Source organism: Mirounga angustirostris, unplaced genomic scaffold (assembly GCF_029215605.1).
Source record: "Mirounga angustirostris isolate CCGP_5_RB_7025 unplaced genomic scaffold, mMirAng1.0.hap1 SCAF_5, whole genome shotgun sequence".
Lineage (NCBI taxonomy): Eukaryota > Metazoa > Chordata > Mammalia > Carnivora > Phocidae > Mirounga > Mirounga angustirostris.
In genome coordinates this window covers 138,465,593-138,489,422 of record NW_026991713.1, presented here as the reverse complement: position 1 = coordinate 138,489,422, position 23,830 = coordinate 138,465,593, and the positions used below count along the sequence as shown (strand labels likewise).

Here is a 23,830-nt window from a genome sequence, read left to right as displayed (position 1 = left end):
GGCTGAGGTACGCTGTCCGTTGGTGCTGCTGGTTATGGATCCCCTAACTTTATTAAAGGGTTAAATGATGGGATTAAAGTTTTAACAAACCAGACCACAATATTAAAATGTGGTAATTCTTTTTATTGTTTTTGTTTTTCAGAAAAATTAATACTTGACACCCAGTCTTGCCTGAAGTTTTAAGTCAGTGTTAACAAGAAATGAATTTTTCTACTGAATTTACAGAATATTTAGCTTTGTTAAATAATTTCTCATCTTTTTCTTCATTATTTATTATACAACATTCGAGGATAATACAGCTGTCTTAAGATTTCAGATCTGAGAAATCTATGGCAAGACTTTTAGAAAGTGCATTAGTCAAGGTACAATTTAAATATGAATATACACACATTCCATAACCCAAATCTATAACATGGACTATAATCTTTCCCCCTACAATATGGCCTGACTTTGTAGAACAGTGGATTTCAACTGGGGGCGCCTGTGCCCTCCAGGAGCCATTTGGCATCTAGTGTCACCGTGACTGTCACAGGGGGAGGGGTGTTAATGGCTTTGAGTGGGTAGAACCCAGGGATGCTGCTACACATCCTACAACACACAGGATGAATTCTCACAACAAAGAATTATCCAACCCAAATGTCAACAGTGTCAAGGTTAAGAAATCCTGTTGTAGAGTATCACCCAATTGACTCAATTTCCATTTTACAAAGAGCCTGCCTGTCCACTGTCATTCGGAAAGCACACGTTACTCACTGGCAAAAACCATTTAAAAGATTTAACCCGACCAGTATCATTACCAAAAGCGAAGTTTGACTTTCGGTATCAAAATACTTCCAGCATGATTAAACCACAAAATCAGCTTAGAATGGCAGAAATCAGGATATATACCATTTAATTTCCCTTGAACCTGCTCTACGTTTAATTTGCTCATATGGAAAGTTAATTTGGACTATTCTGAAGTAGCTAAGCAAATAGTTCGCACTGCACATTCTTCTAGACTGTGATAAAAATGTAATGATTTATAAAGCATTTGGTAAAGAGCAAAGTTCTCTACAAGTGTACTGATGGTATTTATCACAACATACCGAAAATGAAGAGCTTCATTTATTTCTTAGAGTTTGTTAGGACCATGTGATTAGACAGGTAACATTAATTTGCCCTTGATATTACAGTAACCTCTCACAGATGTCTTTTACAAATAGCGATGCACACATGTGGGGTGTGTGACATAAAATTAACAAGTTGGTTGTATTTTTCGTACAAATACTGGTTGTAAATTATCAATGTTTCAAGGGACGAATTCTTATGGGGAACCAAATTTTTAAAGAATTATGTTAAGTTTACTAAGTGGAGAAATTTCTCAGTATTTTACTAACCATTCATTTTCACATTCACATTCTATGTATTTTCTTATGGTCAACAAACTGATTCAAATGATTTAAGTTATCCCACCATTTAAAGAGGAAAGCATCAGCAATAATCTGAAACCATGGAGTTAACTTAATTTCACCACGGGCTGCGTTTTTCAGAAGTTCTCTTAGCTCTTCCTTTGTCACATAACAGTAGCTCTTAATCTCATTGGGATCTGGATTCAAAGTTACGTTCTTCCTCACAAACAGAATGTAATCAATTTCATGTTCCCCCCAGATACCATCTGACTGAGCCTTGTAGTGAATTCGTGTTAGGTAATTAATTTCTTCTGGAGGAACCTAGGATGAAAATAAAACAACAGCAAAAACATCAACAACACAAGTAATGTAAATCAGCCCACCACATTTCAGTAAGATCCTGAACAACAGAACCATAGTTTTAGAATTAGAACTCTTAAAATATTAATCTGTTGATGATACATCAAGATATTACTACATAGTTTCAAATGCCTACATTTTTTTTTCCCCGCAGGACCAAGAATTTAAGTTGATTTTATTAAAATAATTGTATAAAAAAAAAAGCAGTCACTCAAACTAAATGTGGCATTCTCCTTCACATCTTGATAGTACTTTTCGTGGGGGGGAAAGTATTTACCATTTTAACTAGATGAAATATACTTTATTTACTCAGGTCTTATTTAAAGAGGACAATTCCAGGAAATAAAGATTATTTCAATTTACCCAATCAGATTGGTAGTTTATATTCGTAAGGATTTTCACAAGAAAACTATCATCTTTGATCTGCTCAATTATAAAAATAATCAACTTTATATACTGGTTAACAGATCAATCCATTTTAGCACTGAGCTAAATCCTCACAAGTAATATGAAGAAATCAAAAAAAATTTTTTTTTTAAGATTTTATTTATTTATTTGACAGACACAGCGAGAGAGGGAACACAAGCAAGGGCAGTGGGAGAGGGAGAAGCAGGCTCCCCGCAGAGCAGGGAGCCCGATGTGGGACTCGATCCCAGGACCCTGGGATCATGACCTGAGCCAAAGGCAGTCGCTTAACCGACTGAGCCACCCAGGCGCCCGAAGAAGTCAAAATTTAAATAATCTTTAATGGAGGTGCTTTCTAAGACCAATAACTCACAAAGTTATAAAGCAGAGACCTACCTTAAATGTAAATTTTAATTAAAATGTTTTAACGTATGTTTGGATTTCTAAACAAGATTTCAGCTTGTACAGTTGTGTAGTAAAATCGGTTACCTCTTCCATGGGAATTCCTAATTCAGCCTTTAATCGCCTCTGTGCTGCTCGTCTTACTCCAATGGCCTCTCTTTCTTCCAGCTCTTGGGGATTACTTAACGGATGACTACAGCACGTGTTGGTAAAACAACCTAAAACATGTTAATATACATGTAGATTAACTTTTTTCCAAATAGGTCTAAAAGATAAAAAAAAATTAAAGTTTTAAAAGTAACAAAAATGAAGATTTCTAAATCAGTTATAATGAGCTATCGGTAATCATTCTGTGAAACAGACATGTGTAGATAAGTTCTTTATTAACGCAGTCTTAACCAGAAAGATCAAAGAGTATAAAGACAAACCTACAACACAGGTGAAAATATACATTAGAAATCTATGTGAATATACACATATGTAGCAGTTTTCACTGCTGTTTCATTAGGTTGTGCTCAATGCACACACTTCTTTATTCGGAATATGAAATGATGCCATCCACAGGATTTCCCTTCCGACCTTGGCTACCAAGAACGCCCCGGACCGAGTCACGCTGGACCCGGCTCCCTACAAAATACTCCAAGCAGAAGCGCACTCACCTGGAAAGGTGATTTTAGCATCTGACCTCTGCTGCAGCAGGAGCTTATTTTCCGTGTTGAATAAGAAGACGCTGAAAGCTCGATGTAATAACCCTGCGAGCCAAAGAAGGCGAATTACTTTACTGTAAAACAGCAGTTACTTGCCCTATTCTCTACCTACGGTCCAGAGCCCCTGGAACTTGCTGCCATCGTCTTCTATTCAGCGGGTCTCTGCACGGCCCGGACAGGGCAGCGGGCACGTGGGGCCGCCCGGGCCGCCGCACCTGCCCCTCAGCTGCCCCTCAGCTGCTCGGGCCCCCGCACCTGCCCCCGCACCTCTGTCTATGTTCTCGTTCAGATGGCAGTTCCGTTTGGTCTCCGCCCCGATCCGACGGTCCTCTTCATCGATGAGGATGCACATCTCCGCCAGCAGTTGCACCTGCTGCGCGTCCAGCTTGTCTATGTCAATCTCCGGCATGCTGGCAGCCCGGCGGACCCTGCCTGTGACCCTGGCGCCGACAGAGGACCGGGGCTCGTGACCCCCCGTCCCCGGGAGAGGCTCCCCACCACCACCACCCGGGCCCCGGGGGACCTCCCCCCAACTCCCACCCGCCACCGAAAGTCCCCCGGGGGGGCGCGGGGCGGCTTGGCGCACGGGACGCAGCGCAAGCGGGCGGCGCGGCCACACTCGGTGCCCCCTCCGCGCCCCTCAACGCCCGGGACCCGCGGGGACCCGCGGGGACCCGCCGGACCCCGCCCTACTCCCGCCCGCCTGCCTACCTCAGTTTGCTGCCCTCTGTATACCCCCGCTCCGCCGCGTTTTTCTCCCGCAGGCCCCGCGGGGCCCGCCCCTCGGGGCCGCACGCCCAACCGTCAGTGCCCGCGCCAGAGCGCGCCACATGCTCCCCGGCCAATCGCGCGCCGGCCGCGCCTAACGTCACGGTCGCGCGAGGGCGTGTGCAGGGCCCCCGTCCCGGAGCCGAGGTCCCGCTCTTCCCGGTGCCCTCCGAGCGCCGCTCTACGGAGCTCAGGACCCTGCAGAGCCGTTTTAAGAAGGCTGCCCGGAGACGGAGGGCGGAGCGAGCGGCCCCGACCATACCCGCTAGTCCGCGCGCCGGAGGCGCCGAGCAGCGCGGGAGCGCACGTTCCAGGTGCCCGGGCGCGCGGGCTCTGAGACGTCGTGACGTGTGTGCGCGGGGCCCTCTGCGCAGTTAGCTGACCGGCGGGCTGAGCTCCGATTCCCTCCGAGGGCGGGCTGGATGAGGACCGAGCGGGACGGCGCAGTGCGTGCCCTGGTTCGGAAGGCCGCGACGCACGCACGCCCGCCCGCACCGTTCACCCCCGCCAGACCCCGCTCTCGTGAAACCCACACTTGTACCCCATGTCACACCCACCGTATGGCCCCCACGCAGACCCAACACATCCCCCTCACACCGCACACACAGACCCAACATCACACCCCTCACCCCACACACAGACACATCACAGCCACACACCCACACAGACCCAACATCATATCCCTCACCCCACACAGACACATCACGCCCACACACCCACACAGACCCAACATCACACCCCTCACCCCACAGACACATCACACCCCCACCCCCACACACAGACCCAACATCACACCCTTCACATCACCCCCACACACAGACCCAACATCACACCCTTCACATCACCCCCCCACACAGACCCAACATCACACCCCTCACCCCACAGACACATCACGCCCACACACCCACATAGACCCAACATCATATCCCTCACCCCACACACAGACACATCACGCCCACACACCCACACAGACCCAACATCACACCCCTCACCCCACAGACACATCACACCCCCACCCCCACACACAGACCCAACATCACACCCCTCACATCACCCACACACCCCCACACACAGACCCAACATCACACCCCTCACCCCCCACACACAGCACACCCCTCACATCACACCCACACCCCCACCCAACATCACACCCCTCACCCCACACGCAGACACATCACACCCACACCCCCACACACAGACCCAACATCACACCCTTCACATCACCCCCCCCCACAGACCCAACAGTCACACCCCTCATCCCCACACCCCCACACACGCAGACCCAACATCACACCCTTCACATCACCCACACACCCCCACACACAGACCCAACAGTCACACCCCTTACCCCCCACACAGACCCAACATCACACCCCTCACCCCCACACACAGACCCAAGTCACACCCCTCAACCCCACATCCTCACCCCACACGCAGACCCAACAGTCACACCCCTCACCCCACACACCCCCACAGACCCAACAGTCACACCCCTCACCCCACATCCTCACCCCACACCCCCACACACAGACCCAACAGTCACACCCCTCACCCCCACATCCTCACCCCACACACCCCCACACACAGACCCAACAGTCACACCCCTCACCCCCACATCCGCACCCCACACACCCATCACACCCCTCACCCCACATCCTCACCCCACACACCCTCACACACAGACCAACAGTCACACCCCTCACCCCACACACCACCACACACAGAACCCACATCCTCACCCCACACAGACCCAACACATCACACCTTTCACATCACATCCACACCCCACACACATCCCCACAGACCGAACACATCACACCTCGCACATCACACCCACATTCCTCACAGACCCCCCACCCTATACCCAACATGTCCCCGCATACATCACACCCACTGAATATTAAAATATTAAGTATTAAAAGTTATTAACTTACTAATTAAAAAAATTCATTTATCTATTAAAATTTTTAAATTATTTAAATTACTAAATTTGCCATCAGGTAACAATCATTCACTTATTTAAATACATTGCATAAAGTGTGGTTATATATTAAGAGCATCTTAATTCAGATTACATATGAAATTATTTCTCAATTTTTAAATAATTATAAAATGTCTACATAGCTCAAGTTCCTTCCTCTTGTGCCTGTGAAATTTAAAATATTGAATTATTACTGCTAAGCGAAGTGACGTGCAGGGGTCCTCAAACTTTTTGGTCTCAGGACACCTTTACCGTCTTAGAATTTACTGAGAACTTAAAGAGCTTTTGCTTACTGTTGTTTGTATCTATGCTTATTTACTATATTAAAAATATTAAGACTGATATATTATTTGTTAATTCACTTAAAAATGATAAATACACTACATACTGACATAACATTTTAATAAATAATTGTTTTGCAAACAAATCAGAAGAGGTTTGTGGGAGATTTTGTTTACATTTTGCAAATATCTCATGTCTGACAAGAGAAGATAGCTGTTACACATTGTATTGGCTTAAGTCTACGAAGAAAATCTTGCTTCACACAAATAGGCTGGAAAATTGGCAAGTATTTTATTAGCCTTTTCAGTTATCATGGTTATTCTTTTTTTTTTTTTTTTAAAGATTTTATTTATTTATTTGACAGAGAGCACAAGTACGCAGAGAGGCAGGCAGAGGGAGAGGGAGAAGCAGGCTCCCCGCCGAGCAGGGAGCCCGATGCGGGACTCGATCCCAGGACCGTGGGATCATGACCTGAGCCGAAGGCAGCCGATTCACCGACTGAGCCACCCAGGCGCCCCCATGGTTATTCTTTTTTGATAATAACCACAGGTAGTGGTTTTTAAAGGATATTTGCTATATGGAATCTGAAACTGATGTGGGAAACAAAGGCAAAAGAGAAATTATTAAATTACTATCTACAGCCCATTAACAAGTCCTTGAAACAGGCAGAGTGATATTCCTCTAGGGACTCAACTGCCTTGATGTTAATACTTTGCTAAGGGCAAAAGGCAACCTTCGCCCAATTCCCAGGATCCTGTGAGTCTACTTTAACACATAAAAATTCCTTTAGAAATTTCCTTTAACCCTAAACCCCCCAAAATACATGTTGGTAATCACCTTCCCCCCAACTCCCCAAGCATATGGTCCACCGATATACATCTGAAGGGTCTCATGACTCAGGTTTTACTAGACAGTAATAAATAACCTTTTTCCAACAATACTAGCCTCCTCAACGTCCTGGAAACCTTGCTTCCAAAATTCCTTAGAGACATGCTATCCCCAACCCCCTCCCAACTTGAAAGTGTATCATGGGCCACTCCTCATGACCCAGGTGCAGCTCTTTCTGCCCATGGGTCCCATCCCTGTGCTTTAATAAAACCACCTTTTTGCACCAAAGATATCTTAAGAACTTTCTTGGCTGTGGGCTTCAAACCCTAATGTCTTTCCTACATCAAAAGCACATCAATGAACATTTTATACTGTTAAATTAACATTCATTGTTTTGGACTGAAAGTTTGCGTATTTTCTCATGCATGATTTTGTAATATTGGGTCACTTGGAAAATATTACTTCACTAATTAAGCAGATCTTGCAAATGTTGACACATTTCATTATTCAGTACCAATCACCTTTGTTAACATCACCACTAATTTAATCAGAAAAGTCCTGGGGCACCTGGGTGACTCAGTTGGTTAAGCATCTGCCTTCGGCTCAGGTCATGATCCCAGGGTCCTGGGATCGAGTCCCATATTGGGCTCCCTCGGAGCCTGCTGGGAGCCTGCTTCTCCCCCTCCCCCTACTTGTGAGTGCATACGCTCTCCCTCTGTGAAGTAAATAAATCTAAAAAAAAAAAAGACAAAAAGAAAAAGTCTTTAAGCATTGGGAAGCCGTCAAGCCCCCAGTGAACAGGGAGGGAACTAGCTAGGTCTGTTTTATCAAAGTCCTGTGTCCCATTGCTCCTGGGCGACTGTTTCATCAAAGTCCTCTCTGTGTCCCAGTGCTACTGAGCCACTTAGCAAACATTTATGTTCCACCCTCCTATGAGTTGCTCTTCTAAGTCCCAGACTCCCTTCTCCTAGGTTCAGGGTGACCTATGAACCTCATTTTGACTGTCTTTGGAATCTCTCATGTTTATGTGGATTCTCATACATGCATAATTATAATTAAATTTGATATTCTCCTGCTAATCTGTCTTATGTCTTCACTATAACTCTTCCACCAGCCAGAAGAACCTTGAAGGGTAGAGGAAAACTCTCCTCCTGGTGAAATGTTTGCCACAATCTCCAGAAGTCTGAAACCCTTACAGAAGGGTTTCTTAGTGCTAAACTGAGCTTTTACTAAATGTGTAAATAACTTCAGGATTTATTCTAGTTTGTGGTTATTTGGATCCCAAAATGTTAAATTTGTTTCTTGTTCAATCATCTTATGAGGGCTTCTTGAATTTGAATGGCGAGCTTTCGTTTTTAAAGGAAGGAGTGAGAATGTTGACCCACATATCAGGAAAATGTTTTCTTGCTTTTCATTTACTGTAGGTCAGCTTTAAACGCCTAGGCAGAGTTGTTTGTAAAGCGGAGGGTGGTCGCTCATTTAAGGTCTCCAGTCCATTATGTCCCTTTTCCAACCTAGATCAAAGACGAGCAAGTCCCACCTTTTGCAGTGAGCAGCTGATTTTGTTTTTTCTTTTTAGCCAATGGCGAACAAATATTTCAGAAAGGAAAGTGGATGAGTCATCCTCTGCAGATAAGCTGAAATATTAATAGTTCTACCTCCACCGGGAGCCCGTGCGGACCGGCAGCCTCCGTCACAGCCCTGCGGGGAAGAGTCGCGGCCGGCAACCCTGCGGCCGCGGGGAGCACACAGGGCTGGACGCCCGACAGCGATCCCCCCGACCCGAGCCGATGGACGCGAACCTGTGGGGGTCGAGGACCCCCGCGGGAGCCCGCCGCAGTGAGTACCGGGGGCCGCGCCCGCGGGCTCCCTGCGAGTGCCGGCGCCCCGCTCCTCCCAGTCCACGGCTCGGCTCTTCCGGGCGCACCTTCGGGCGAGCACCTGGCCCGTGGGGTAGGGGCGGGCAGTCACGGACGCACAGGAGCGCCCCCGCGCCCCCACTGCCCCGGGTTCCCCGCGCGCCGGGGCACGGCCAGCGCGGGCGGGCGCAGCACTTCCGGCGCGAGCGCAGGGCGGGGGTTGGACTTCCGGCGGTCGCCGCTGAGACGGAGGCCGCGGAAGGGACTTCCGGCGCGGGGCGGAGGTCGTCGCGGGACTTCCGGCGGCCTGGGCGCGAGGCGAGGCCGGAGCTTCCGGCAGCGCCGGAAGTGCAGGGCGTCGGGCTGCCGGGTCGTTGGGCCGCGTCAGGGCGGAGATTCGGGGTCCTGCGTCTCCCAGTCTGTCGCGGGCGCCGCGTGGTTGGGAACGGGCAGGCTGCAGCGCAGGGCCCGGTTGGCATTGGGGGTCGGCGGGCACGGTGGCGGCAGGACAGGTGAGTGCCGGGCGGTCATCTTCCACCCCCGAGGGGTACCCGGGGTGCAGGGGGCCATGGCTTCCGAGCGGGACTGGGGGCGTGCCCGCGGGGCCTATGGCTGCCTTGCGCCCGCCCTCCACCCCCGACCCCGCGTGCCCTGGTCCTTGCTGTCGATGGAGGGCTGGGGTCGGTCCGGGGCGGGGGGATGGCGCCTCGCTCAGAGACCCAGGTTACGTGGTGGGCAGGAGCTGAAAGGTCCGGTAGCCCAGTCTCGCAGCAGCAGGCTCCCGTACCCAGCCCGGTCAGCTGAAGCTGAGCCTGTCGTGGGAGAGCGCGGCGACTCGGGAAGTTTCATCTATTTCCGTTCCAGCGAGCGCCCCGTAAATCCAGGATGGTGGCCTCTTAGGTGTGACCTTAGAAATGTCCCCGGAATTGTGTGCCTCCGAGGTGGTCCCGTGCCTCCGGAGTGTCTTCTCCGCGCCCGGCCGCCCCGCTCCGCGCGCGGGCTTGGGCTCCGCAGGGCTGGTGCGGCCTGGCCTAGGGGTTAGTCGTGCGGGCGCTGAGTCCTTGCGCTGGGCCCAACCAGCGGGGAGAGCAGCGGACCCCGGCCGCACTGCACAGCAGCTGCGCGACCTTTCCGAGCCGCGTCTTGATATGGAGAAGGTCATGTTATGATGTGCGTGCCACGCGTTCTTCCGAAGTCCTGGACACGGGAGAACTTTAGTGAGAGCGCTTCCTTTCTCTTGTCTCAGCCTCTTGGCAGCTTCCTTTGGGTGGCTCTGGTAGGCTGTTCACTTGCTTTTTGCACTTGCACTTGAAAATCTTGGTGGTCATCTTCCGATTAGTGGTGTCCCCCAGTTCACTGTGTGGATGAGTGACAAAACACTGTCCGCAGGTTAAGACTGATGGCACATTTCTGCAGGTGCCTCTCTCCATAGATGCTGCGGAGCAGTTGAGTTTGCTGTTCCAGCCCGCCAGGAATTCGCAGCACAGCGCTGTAACAATAACGTGTTAGGGAGAGCTGTACTGAACGGCTTGTGGAAAATCACATTTGATATTGTTAAATGCCACACACATTACATTATTTAATCATTCTTTTGCATATGATTAACGTTCATGAAATTAAGCACTTAAGTGTTCTTTTTTTGCTAAAAGAAAATGTTTAAAAGTCCCACCGGGGGCGCCTGGGTGGCTCAGATGGTTAAGCGTCTGCCTTCGGCTCGGGTCATGATCCCGGGGTCCTTGGATCGAGCTCCGCGTCGGGCTCCCTCCTCCTTGGGAGCCTGCTTCTCCCTCTGCTTCTCTCTCCCTGTCTCTCATGAATAAATAAATAAAAAAAAAATTTTTTTTTTAAAGATTTTATTTATTTATTCATGAGAGACAGGGAGAGAGAGAGAGAGGCAGAGGCAGAGAGAGAAGCAGGCTCCCGACGGAGCAGGGAGCCCGACCCTAGGCTCCCATGACCCCGGGATCATGACCCCAGCGGAAGGCAGACGCCCAACCATCTGAGCCACCCAGGCGCCCCATAAAAAATCTTTAAAAAAAAAAACCAAAAACCCATCGGGTATGAGAATGTGAGTAATGTTTTGTATACGGGGTCATGTGTGTGTGGCACATGAGTTGTGCAGACTTTATATTAAACCTACGTATTTGAATAGTGGGTTAGGGAGGTTGGGTTTTTGGAGGGAACTATTTATAATTCCTTAAAAATGTTTTTTAAAAAAAGTAGGATTTTTTCCCATAAACCTGTTTAATGCCCTATAATAGTGGGTTAGTATGAATATTTTGAAGAAATATAATTATCTTTCGGAATTTCAGATATTTGTTTTTGATTATATTTAGGTAAAAGGGCACAGCTTTTAACATTGGTTACAGTAGATTATTTTTAGAGTAAAGACATTTTTTTCCCCTTTTCAATTCTGTTCTTTTTTCCCTTCTCCCTGCCCCTTCAGGGCCCGCTTTTTTTTCTTCTCCCCTTTACAGTTCCTTTTTTTTTTTTTTTTTTAATATTTTATTTATTTATTTGACAGAGAGCGAGAGAGCACAAGCAGGGGGAGCGGCAGGCAGAGGCAGAGGCAGAGGGAGAAGCAGGCTCCTTGCTGAGCAGGACCCTGGGATCTTGACCTGAGCCGAAAGTAGCTGCATAACCCGCTGAGCCACCCAGGCGCCCTTCCCCTTTACAGTTCTATGACCAGTTTACTAAAGTGTTTGGCCTGTTGAACATTTGGGAACTGTGCCTCACAGGGTTGTTGGAACAATAGTGGCTGTTCTTACTGACCCTTGTGAGCCTCACACCACACCTTTGTAGCAGTTCTTCCGTCTCAGGGGGACCTGCCCATCCATTACCGGTGTCTTTGCAGTACTTTCTAACTGCGCTTCCCTCTTTGTCTAGCTTAGAGTCCATGCTGTATCAGTTCAGTATTCCTTTTGCAAACACCTGCAATTTCCTTGCTTCTCTCTATGATCTCAACCTGAAAACACCCTAAACTTTTCAAACATTTATATAGGATTTATACTAATACTGATCCATGCTGAGGTGAAGGGGTTTGTTCTCCCTGGAGGGTCTGGTGTGAAAGGAAGTAGTGTTGGCACCCGGGTAGACTGCTGGAGGAGGGAGAGGATGTAAATGAAGAGGACAAGAGTAAAATTTTAAAAAAGGTTCAGGAAGAAAATTGTGTTGGAAAGATTAACAAAAGAAAAAAAAGAAGAAATTGGAAATAGGTTATAACAAAAAACTAGAGGAACCTACCACTTCACAGTTTCTGAAGAATGGTGAATATGGCTGAAGACCTGAGTGGAAGAGGCAGAACTTGAATTCGCGGGGTCGTCTTCAAGTGTTAATAACACAGTGCTTGGCACAGGCATTACGAGCCCATCGTTGAGATGGCACTTCACAGAGCTTAGAAAGGTCCTAAGGGATAAAATCACTCAGGATGAAAGATCTCCATTTGATGCCAGGTTCTTGTTCCAGATTTATAATTTGTAATTGTGTGAAGTGTACGTATTTGGTTGGAAATGGATCAATGTGAAAAGCTTAGTGTATGGACTGTGTGGTGGAATGAGAAAAACAAGCAAAGGCCAGAACAACACTATATGGGGCTCATGGGGAGGAGGGAGGTTCAAGCCTCAGTGCAAGGCAGAGGGTGAAGATTTGTTTATTAAAATTTTATTTATTTAAGTAATCTCTACACCCCAACATAGGGCTTGACCCTGAGATCGAGTCACACACTCTTCCAGCTTGAGCCAGCCAGGCACCCCCAGAGGGTGATGATTTTTAAAGTTAGTTGTGTAGAAGACTGCTTATTTCTTACTGAAGGTATAATGTCTGGAAAGCCAGTGGTATGATACTTAAGACAGAAAATCATTGATTCAAAATCTACAATTTTGAGGGGCGCCTGCCTGGCTCAGTTGGTAGAGTGTGAGACTCTTGATCTTGGGGTTGTGAGTTTGAGCCCCATGTGGGGTGTAGAGATTACTTAAAAACTGAAAAAGAATAATAACCTGAAAAGCCTACGACTTTGAGGTGAAAGGAAGGTTGGTGTTGCCCTTCTTGCACTTTATATAACCAACTTGTGAATCTTCAGAATGTGCTAGACCTTCCTTCTGATACTTAGCAGAGTATTCCCACTGATGCACGTCTTCAGAGACGGAAGAAGAGACCTTTACTCTGTTATTTACTTGATTGAAATGTCTGCAGATAAAGTCTCCTCTTTATGGCTCCATTAGGATCTTTTTCACAGGGTTTTGATATTTTCCTCCTTTACAAAATGTGACTTATAAACTGCAAGGTAACTGTTATAGTGTTAATGATTTTGACAACTGAGATGCTTTATGAACTTACTAATTTAATATGTGTAATCACTGAAACAGAATTATGTCTACCTCTTTCTTTTTATGAAGAATATAATTTCTGGGTAAGGTTCCATTAAGTCAGTTTGGTGTTTTGGCCAATTTTTTATGTGGCACAATTCAATAGTTCTAAATGTTTCCACTAAAAAAAATTACTGAAATACTCTTTTAAGTGGGATAATATGAATTGTTTAACAATTTAGTTTTGTTATATTCAAATTTGTCAAATTTAATATTGATGTAATCTGTGTATATAAAATTCTGCCAATTATAGATTCTGCCATTGTTTTGCATTATGTCTTTATTTCAGCCATCTCTAATTTCTCTAGCTCAAAATTTTCAGACTTAAATTTCATAAAAAAATTTGTTCTTTAATTTTTCAGTCAAAAATCATTTTTCCATTGGGGCACCAGGGTGGTTAAGGCATCTGTTGGTTAGGCATCTGCCTTTGGCTCGGGTCATGATCCCAGGGTCCTGGGATTGAGCCTCGAGAGCCCCGCATCTCTCCCTGCTTGTGCTCTCTCTCTCTGTCAGATAAATAAATAAAATCTTTAAAAATAATAATTTTCCATCTACTGTGAAAATGAAACATGATTTAAGATTGAATCAGTTATTTAAAATGATTCTACTTTAACAACTGAGTTTTTTTTTTTTTTTTAAAGATTTTTTATTTATTTGACAGTGAGAGATACAGCGAGAGAGGGAACACAAGCAGGGGGAGTGGGAGAGGGAGAAGCAGGCTTCCCGCGGAGCAGGGAGCCCGATGTGGGGCTCGATCCCAGGACCCCGGGATCATGACCTGAGCCGAAGGCAGACGCTTAACAACTGAGCCACCCAGGCGCCCCTAAAATGATTCTACTTTAAAAAAATAATTTTTCCTATGTCATTTGAGGGAGTGCCAGTTTTATTACATGTTGCTTATAATTACATAATGCTTATTGTAAGCTTTTTTTTTTTTTTATCTTATTAAGAGTATTATTTGGTAAGTCATAGAATCTGGAGGCATGATGGGGTCAAAATGCCTATCTCCACTTTCAGTGTAGACCTCTCCCAGATTTATAAATTTGGCCCAGTTCTCTTTTCATCTCTAGACTTGTGTACTTTCTGCCTCTTCTGTGTTTTAGATATTCAGAGGCATTGCAAACATAATACCTTCAATATTTAATTCTTGATTTCTTCTGCAAATCTGCTGCCTCAATATCTCAATACCTCAATAATCTGATCTCTTTTTCACCTACTTCTTACCTCAGAAATGAGGGCTGTTCTTGACACCTCTCTTCTACCCCACCTGTCCTCCCCACCCCAAATCCATTCATGTACCCTTCTAATCTTAAGGGTCATCATTAATTGCCTATACTGCTTTAGTAACTTCCTAATTGGCTTCCCCATTCCTAGTCATATGATTTTTCCATGTGTTTTCTGCACAGCAGGAAGAGTGATTTTTCATGCAAATCTAGTGTCACTTTATTTTTACAACATGGCTTCGTTTTTGTTTTAGGATAAAATCTAAACTTAAAAGACTCTAAGCCTCCCTCTCCCACTTGTACTATTCTCTCCATTGTTTGCTATGCTTTAGCCACATTATTTCTTTTTTAGTATTTCTGGTTAATTAGTGTCATTCCCAGCTCAAGGTATTTGCACATGCTGTTCCTGTTCTAGGAATACCCACTCCCCCTCTCTCTTTCCACATGGTTCACACTAATTCTTCTGTCTCAATTTAAATGTCAGTTTCTTGGAAAAATCTTGCTCTTTAGCTTGTGTCTTCTCATAATATTTGTATATCTTTCAGAGCAGTCACCACAACTTATAATTTCTGTAATCAATTCTGAGATGACCTTTAAGGTCATCTCAGAATGACCTTTAGAGTCTAAATCATGAAAGTAGGGACCAAGTCTGTTTAGTTCACTGCTGTATTCCTAGTACCTAATGCGTTCATGAGCTGAAGAATATTTGGTGCATGACTTAAAGAAAGAAAGAAATGCTGTTGCTGTCTGTGCTTTTAAAGATGACAAAATTAAGCCTTAAGAATGTGGTTAAGTAACTTGACCAAGGTTGCACAGCTAGTTGGTGATAGATGTGTTCATTCATTCATTCATTCATTCACTTATACATTCGTCAAATATTTTGGGATGTATTTATGTCAGGCCACATGGTTGGCCCAAGTACAGTAGTGAGAGCCCAAATAATGTCCCAGGTGGGACATTGGTGGTGTTGTGGGGAAAACATTCATTAAGTGAGTAAACCACAAATAAGATCTAGGTGTGGAGGTGATGAGGATCATACAGTGCTGTGACTTGCAGTGGCCAAAGGAAGCTGTTTTGAGGAGGTAACATTTAAGCCGAGGCTTCATGGTGAAGCCGAGCCAATGCTTTGAAGAGTTGGGGGTGGGGGTTGCATGGCTCTAAAACTAATTAACTGTTGTGCTCTTCTTTGGATTTTATTCCTAGTAGGTGTTTAACTTAACTGGATTATTTATATCTATTTTACTCCGCTATGTATTTGAAGTGGCAAAACTAGTTCCATTCACTGACATTTTTTAGGGAAGCAAAAAGTTATTCATTGTATAGCCAGAATTTGTAAATGGAGTAATGTGTGATGGATTAAAGATGTCTACAAGTTCTTTCTCATTCTTTTTCTTTCAGTAGGTTAAGTCTGTTTGCCCTCCACTTGAGTCTGCGTTGCCCTTGTGATTTGCTTTGACAAATAGAATATCCAAAAAAGTGAGAGAAATAGAAGATTAAAAAGAAAACCAAATGAGAATTTTAGAGATAAAAGAAATAGTTATTTTATTCCTATTTCCTTCTTTTTTTTAGATTGGATAGTTGAATGTGGTTTACATAATGCTATAGAAAATAGGTGATAATTTTAATAAATTCACAAATTTCAGAATTTTAAACCTAAAAACACAGAATTAGTTAACCTATTTGAAAATTTTTAGTGTGTTGTAAAACACGATTTACTTTCTTGTTGCCATACTAACACAAGGTCTACACATATATAATTTGAGATACAAAAGGTCTCTGATTTTGTACTTATGGAAAGATAGAGTAGAGGTATTTCCCTATTCCACTAAGTATATCTAAAAACACTGGGCAGTATATATAAAACACATAAAAGACTGAAAGGTGGAGAGAAGGAAGTACAGTGATATTGGTATATTGGGACCTCAGAAATGATACAGAGCTGAGTTCCCTGGATTTTCTTTTTTGCCTCATATATCCCAGAATTGGGCCTGAAGAGGTCACAACCCAGCAACACCAAAGGGCTCACCTCAGAGGACCCAAGAAAAGCCTGCTCTCTAGTCAAAAGACCAGGAAAGGAAAAGCCCCGGAGGCAGAACACTTCTAGAAAACACTGCAGCACCTACCCTCATCACTCTTCTGTCTAAGGCTGGATGGAGAATCTAGGCTTTTACCCTTGAAAAGCTGTGTTGAGGTGACACTCTCTGCTGGGTGGTATTAGGGAAGGCTGGGTGAGCAGGTGGGATTCTCATCTTGTTGGGTGATGAAAACATGCTCTTCCTGCTGGGGTGGCGTTAGAGGAAACCTAGTAGGGATTCAGGAATTTCACCACCACTCGGTGCTAATGAGGCCACGTAGGGTTTAGTAACAAAGACCTATGGTGCAGTCAGGGTGGTGTGAGTGGAGGCCAAGGGAGATGTAACTCTCACCCCACTCAGCAGCAATGAGGCGTATCTCCACCCAGGGTCAGCGGAGGCTGAGCAGAGAACCCTGACTTCCATCTCCACCTTTGCAGTTTACCTGGCAGAAACAAGAAATTGCTGGGACATCATCGTTAGAGGCCTGCTGTAATAGAAGACTTAAATCAGATCTCGGGTCTGGTAACATGAAACCCAAAATGTTGAGGCTTCAGTTGAAAATTATATGTCATATGAAGAACTGGGAAAATCTCAGTTTGAATGAGAAAAGACAACTGACAGCAACACAGAGATGTTGCAGATGTTAGAATGATTTGACAGGGATTTTAAGGCAGCCAAAATGAATATGTGTCAGTGAGCAATTAGTGATGTTTGAAACAAATGAAAAAATCTCAGGATGAAAACATGGGATATAAAGAAACAAATGGAAATTTAGAACTGAAAAGTATAATTCAAACGAAAAACCCAGTGGATGGCTGAACAGCAGAATGGAGAGGGTAGAGGAAAGACTGAATAGAAATTACCCACCTTGAACAACAGGGAGAAACTAGCCTGGAAGAAAGTGAACGTATTATCAGGGACCTGTGGAACTTTGACAAGAGACCTATTGTTCTTGTTATAATCCCAGAAAGAGGAGAAAGACAGTGGGGCTGAAAATGTGTTTGGAGAAATACTGGCTGAATATTTCCTAAATCTGGCAAGCCATAAACCTACAGAATCAAGAAGCTTAATGAAACCCGGAGAAGATAAACTCAAAGAAATCCATGCTAAGACACATTGTAGTCAAACTTCTGAGAACTAAAGACAAAAAAGCAGTGAGAGAGAAATGTCACTTTACCATTAGTGGAAAAACAATTTGACAGTGGATTTTTCATCAGCGACCACAGAGGCCATAAGGAAATGGCATATTTTTCAAGTGCTGAAGGAAAAGAACAGTCAACTCAATTCTGTATCAAGTGAAAACCTCCTTCACGTGATCGGTCACCAGCAGACCTATCCTAAGATAATAGATAGAGGAATTTCTTTCAACGGAACGGAAATGACATAAAGCAATCTGGGAACACCAGGAAGGAAGTACAAACAATGGAAAGAGGAAACATACTGGTAAATTCGGTAGATACTCATGTTTGAAGGTTGAAGCATAGCTCTTGATGTTCTCAGTGTATATAGAGGAAGTATTTCACTTGGCTGTTACAAGTGGGAGAGTGTAAGGAGATAAGAAGGTCAGGTTTCTACACATTACTGTGAACTGGTAAAATGTTGATAATCAGACTGTGATAGTTGTGAGAATTTAATACCTAGAACAATCACTAAAGAAAGTTATACAAAAGAGGTAAACTCAGAAACTATACCTTAAATCAAAATGAAAATTCTACCGTGATCCCAGGGTCCTGGGATCGAGTCCCACATCAGGCTTCCTGCTCAGCGGGAAGCCTGCTTCTCCCTCTCCCACTCTCCCTGCTTGTGTTCCCTCTCTCACTGTGTCTCTCTGTCAAATAAATAAAATCTTCAAAATGAAATTCTAAAAAATGTTCAAGTAACCCACAGGAAGGCAGAAAAAAGAAAACAAAATGAGAGAACAGAGATTGACTTGTATACTAGGAACAAGTGGGGTTTACCTGTACATGCAAATTTGGATTAGCATGTGAAAATCATCAGTGTAATTGATCTGTTAACAGGCTAAAGAAAAGCCATACCATTAGGTGATGCAGAAAAAACAGATGACAAAATTCAACGCATTTGTGAGACTTAGGAAGGGGGGAGCCTTCTCATCTCAGTAGACAAAATCTGCAATTGACCTATAGCTAGCGTCATACTTAATGGTCAGAAACAGTTTTTTTACCTTGAGATCAAACAAGGATGTTGTCACTGTTTACAGCATAGTACTGGAATTTCTAGCCAGATCAATAAGAAAAGGAAATAAAGGCCTACAGATCAGAAAGGAAGAAATAAAACTGTTCTTTTTTAAAAAATTTATTTATTTATTTATTTGACAGGGAGAGACACAGTGAGAGCAGGAACACAAGCAGGGGGAGTGGGAGAGGGAGAAGCAGGCTTCCCACGGAGCAGGGAGCCCGATGTGGGGCCTGATCCCAGGACCCCGGGATCATGACCTGACCTAAAGGCAGACACTTAATGACTGAGCCACCCAGGCACCCCTGTTCTTTTTTTTTTAGATGACATAATAGTCTACATAAAAAATGCCAAAGAATCTATAAAAAATCTCCTAGAACTAATAAATGACTTCAACAACAGTGTAGGATACTAGCAATTAACACAAAATGGAAATAATACAATGTTATTTAACATTACTCAGAAAATAAAAGCACAGACTTCAGTGCAAATTCGAAAAGATATACGTAGGACTTCTTTGTGGAAATCTATAAAACTGAGGGAAGAAAAGATGATCTAAATGAACTGAGGCATATACTGTATTCATAGATTGGGAGGCTCAACATGATAAAGGTGCCACTTCTCTCCAAATTGAGGAACAGATTATACAGAATTCCTGTTAAAATTCCATGAAGATTTTTATTTTTGTAGGTATGGGAAAGATTATTCCAAATTTATATGGCTAGGTAAAGGAACTAGAATAGCTTAGACAATTTTGAAAAAGATTTAAGTGATAGGAATCACTAATGATTTCAAGACAGCACAGTAATCAAGACCATGTTATTGGCAGGGGTGCGTGGCTGGCTCAGTTGGAAGACCATCTGGCTCTTGAACTTGGGGTCATGAGTTCGAGTCCCACGTTGAGTATAGAGATTACTTAAATAAAACTTAAATACTGTGTTATTTGTAGAGAGAGAGATACATAGATCAGGTGAACAGAATAGAGAACCAAGAAATAATCTCACCTAAGTATAGCCAATTGATTTTTGACCAAGATGCCAAATTTTCTCAACTCAATGTAGGATGGATAGTTTTCAACATGTGGTGCTGGAATAATTGGATATCCTCAGCAAAGAAAGAAACAAGAAAACCCAAAACAAAAATACCCCTGGACCTAAACTTTATGCCTTAATACAAATATCAACCCAGAGTAGCTCGTAAATTTAAATATAATGTATAAAACTAAAATTTTAAGAAGAAAAAATTTTTAGGAGCTAGGATTGATAAAAAGTTCTTAGATGTGACTCTAAAATATCCATTGGAGAAAGATCAGTGGGATTTCATGAAAATTTAAAAGTTTTGCTTTGTGAAAAACCCTGTTAGGGTAAAAGACTGGGGGAAGCTTGGTAACCCGCACACCTGACACGTAACTCATGAAGGATATATGGAGTACTCTCAAATCTCAACAGTAAAAACCCAAAGTCCTATTAGAAGATGAGCAAAAGATGGGAGAAGACATTTCCCTAAGAAGGGTATTTAGACCGCAGATAAGTACATGGAAAGATGTACAGTATCACCAGCCACCAGGGAAGTGTGTGTGAAGACCGTGACACAATACTGCACACCTGTCAGAGCCACTGAAATGAAAACATAGTGAACATACCAAATGAGCCTATGGAGAATAGAATCTCCTACATCGCTAATGGGAATGTACGAGGTTATAGCTGCTTTGGAGAATAGCTTGGCAGATCGTGTTTTTCATGTTGCCTAAAGTGATAGTATTTTAGACACAGTTGGCTAAATAAATCATTAAAAGTGATTTCACCTGTTTTTACTTTTTTAAATGTGGCTACTAGAAAATTTGCCGTTATGTGTGGCTTGCATTGCATTTCTCTTGGACAGCATTGCTCTAGGATATGTGGTCTAGAACGTGTGATTAGAATTGGTTCTCTGGGGAGTAGGCTGAGGTTGGGGAAAGTTGGTTAAGGGAGACTTGTTCTTTAAGCCCTTCAAAAACTTGATAATCAAATTTGATAAAAAGTTACCTGTTTGACAAAGGCTGGGGTCTTTATCTAAAAAAAGGTTAATTTGTTACTTTCTAAATTAAATAGTAAATATTGCCGGAGTGAAGAATGAAGTTTGGAATTGAAAGTAATTATTGTCGGGGCACCTGGGTGGCTCAGTTTGTTAAGTGACTGCCTTTGGCTCAGGTCATGATCTCAGGGTCCTGGGATCGAGCCCCGCGTCAGGCTCCCTGCTCCGCAGGAAGCCTGTTTCTCCCTCTCCCACTCCCCCTGCTTGTGTTACCTCTCTCGCTGTCTCTGTCAAATAAATAATCTTAAAAAAAATTCATCTCATTTAAAAAAAAAAGTAATTATTGTCTTCTATTTTTCCTTCATTTTGGTTTGCCATATCAGAAATTAAGTACTTGTTTTTCCTGCTTTTGTTTAGCTTATTGCAGGAGCGACTGGGACATCACCTTCTAGAAGTAATGCCCACAGAAAGCGGGAGTTGCTCCACTGCTCGCCAAGCAAAACAGAAACGCAAATCTCACAGCCTTTCTATACGAAGAACTAACAGCTCGGAGCAAGAGAGGACGGGTCTGCCAAGAGAAATGTTAGAAGGACAGGTGAGTTAGTGCTGATTGTGTTTGTAATGTTCCAGAAATAGCCAAATATATGGAGGTCTCCAAAGTAGAGAAAAAGAGTGGGTTACCAATACAAAACAAAACTAGCCCCTCTTCCCTTAATAACTGATTAAAACAACCATCAAATGTAACGCCTACACGGAGACACATGGGTGGCTAATGTGCCTAAGGAATTTTTAACATTTTAATTAATTTACGTTTAAATTTAAATAGCTACATGTGACTACTGGCTACCATATTGGATAGTGCAGGTAAACAGTCTAGTATACTTTTTTTTTTATTAGATTTATTTACATTTCTAGTGAAAATCCCACACCCTCCTTTGCTAGCATCTTCTGGAGTTAACTCCCGTTTGAGGTAAATGTGTTCTTTGCTTGGCCTTCTGAATGCCCCTCCTCCATTGTGATGTAGGACAAGTATGTAATTGCATTTCAGGGTAATGAAATTCTGAAGGTCATTCAGAGGCCTGCAGGCTGAACAGCCTGGCTGCCACGCTGCTCGTTGGGTCCTGGTCTTCGTGTCTTCAGTGCTCTCTAGACGGTTCCTTCTTGTTGAGGAGGCGTTTTGTGGATGGCTGGCGTGTGGTGCTCTGTCTGGTTCAGCAGCAGGAAGACAGTAGCAGGGGTGCTTGTTGCAAGCAGGTGGCATGGTAGGTGGAGGTGGACATGGAGGGACACGTGAGAATCCACGTGGCCAGTTACCGTGGATTCACTTTCCAGACAAGGTTACAGTGATTTGTTGGGGAGCAGTGTCCTGCCACGAGAAGGTAGTGTGAACGAGCAGTGGTGGTAGTTTTACACATCTTAGATTCATGAGTGCAGCATTTAGGAAGTGCAGGGCTCAGCGTGGGGATGCAAGGCCCGTGCTTGCAGAGTACTGCTGAGTCTGTGTGTGCACCACGTGTGGACTGGCCTCCTGCATCCCTGATGTGCTGATGTGGCAAAGTGCACATGCGTTTAGAAGCTTTGCCGAATCACTAGCTTTTCTGTCCTGAGTTTTCTGAGGGGGTGCCCAGAGCTCAGCACCGCTCCATCAGGGTCTATGAAATGGGACGAGACCATAGCCCAGCCTGGAGCGCTCTCATGTAGTGGAAGAGGTTTCGTTTCACTGCACATTTCGCTTCCTGATTATCAAGTGAGGTTATTGCTGACATCCCAGTTTTGTCTCCAGTTACAATGACATTCTGCATTTATTGCTCAAGTAAATGTGATACTTCATTTACTGAATAATAAGGATCTGAAAACACTGTGGGTGTACGTGAGTAGGAATGGCTACAGTAAGAGGGGATTTGGCCTAGTTATAGGACGCAGAAAGGTTTCTCACCAAGTGCTTCGTGCGAGGGGGACTGGCTGGACGAGGGTGCAGGAAGAACGTGGCACAGAGAGGGAAGAGAATATGCAAAGGCCATGAGGCAAGGTGGATAGTGTGGTAAATGTTCATTGTGATGGTTTATTTGACTTTTCATTGTTATTTCAAGTTTTCTTTTTTTTTTTCATATTTTTCATTGGTACTTTAGAGGGATGTTGAGGGAGGCTGTGTTACCCATTCTGCCAGATTTCAGTTGTGAACATGTGGCTTCATATATAGTTTTAATTAGCTTATTAAATTTACTTGAACATTATGTGATTTCAAAGATATTGCTGAGCTGTTTGTCATTAGAGATCATTTTGCCTAAAATTTTTGTCTTCCTAAGAACTTAATCTGAGAAGGGGTGCCTGGGTGGCTCAGATGGTTAAGTGTCTGCCTTCGGCTCGGGTCATGATCCCAGGGTCCTGGGATCGAGCCCCGCATTGGGCTCCTTGCTCCATGGGGAGCCTGCTTCTCCCTCTCCCACTCCCCCTGCTTGTGTTCCCTCTCTGACTGTGTTTCTCTCTGTCAAATAAATAAAACCTTTAAAAAAAAAAAAAACTTAATCTGAGAAGTTTAATAAACTGGATATTTTTATTTGCAGCTCATTAAACATTAGAGAGTTTGTGCTGCATGTAAATTTGAAGTGTCCCTTAGAAAGTAACATTGGCAGCAGTTAAATCTTGAAACCTTATTTTAGAAATCTCTGTGAAGAATTCTCTTTGAAAATACTCTAAGTGCGGGAGGTACACAAAGTAGGCCATAGGCTGTGCCCTCTGGAGATGAGAGTGTAGTGTGGACTCTGCAGTTTCCTCATTACCAGCAGTGGCCAGGACGTATGTGCTGGTGAGCACAGGTGGTGCTGAGGACACCGCCCACACCTTTATACATAAAAATTCAGCAGAGGTGTTGCTTCTGCTCATGGGCTTCCCATGAGGTTTGGACAGGGCTGCAGGTGTGCAGAACACGTGGGGAGGCAGGCATGAAGAGCGTGGTGCTCCTGGGCACTTAATGCAGTAAGG

General features: G+C 44.3%; 2 protein-coding genes across 6 annotated transcripts in view; one reads left to right on the top strand and one right to left on the bottom strand.

Moving 5' to 3' along the window:
• Positions 1–102: 102 nt before the first annotated feature.
• On the bottom strand, positions 103–4,106 carry IDI1 (isopentenyl-diphosphate delta isomerase 1). The gene is made up of 5 exons (XM_045874501.3): positions 3,974–4,106; positions 3,530–3,702; positions 3,215–3,307; positions 2,643–2,773; positions 103–1,709 (listed from the first exon to the last, which is right to left on the bottom strand). Exons 2-5 carry the CDS (start codon positions 3,669–3,671, stop codon positions 1,392–1,394), a joined length of 684 nt encoding a protein of 227 aa, XP_045730457.2. The 5' UTR covers positions 3,672–3,702; positions 3,974–4,106; the 3' UTR covers positions 103–1,391.
• Positions 4,107–8,825: 4,719 nt separating this feature from the next.
• Positions 8,826–23,830, top strand: part of WDR37 (WD repeat domain 37) — a 55,604-nt gene continuing 40,599 nt past the window's right edge. For 4 of the 5 annotated variants that reach the window (XM_064592154.1, XM_064592153.1, XM_045874500.3 and 1 more), the window contains exons 1-2: positions 8,826–8,960; positions 21,266–21,443. In XM_064592154.1, coding sequence (XP_064448224.1) covers positions 21,306–21,443 — 138 coding nt within the window. In that variant the 5' untranslated portion in view covers positions 8,826–8,960; positions 21,266–21,305. Of the gene's footprint in view, positions 8,961–9,357; positions 9,493–21,265; positions 21,444–23,830 lie in introns of those variants that run through there. The other variant, XM_064592152.1, reaches the window with a different exon arrangement.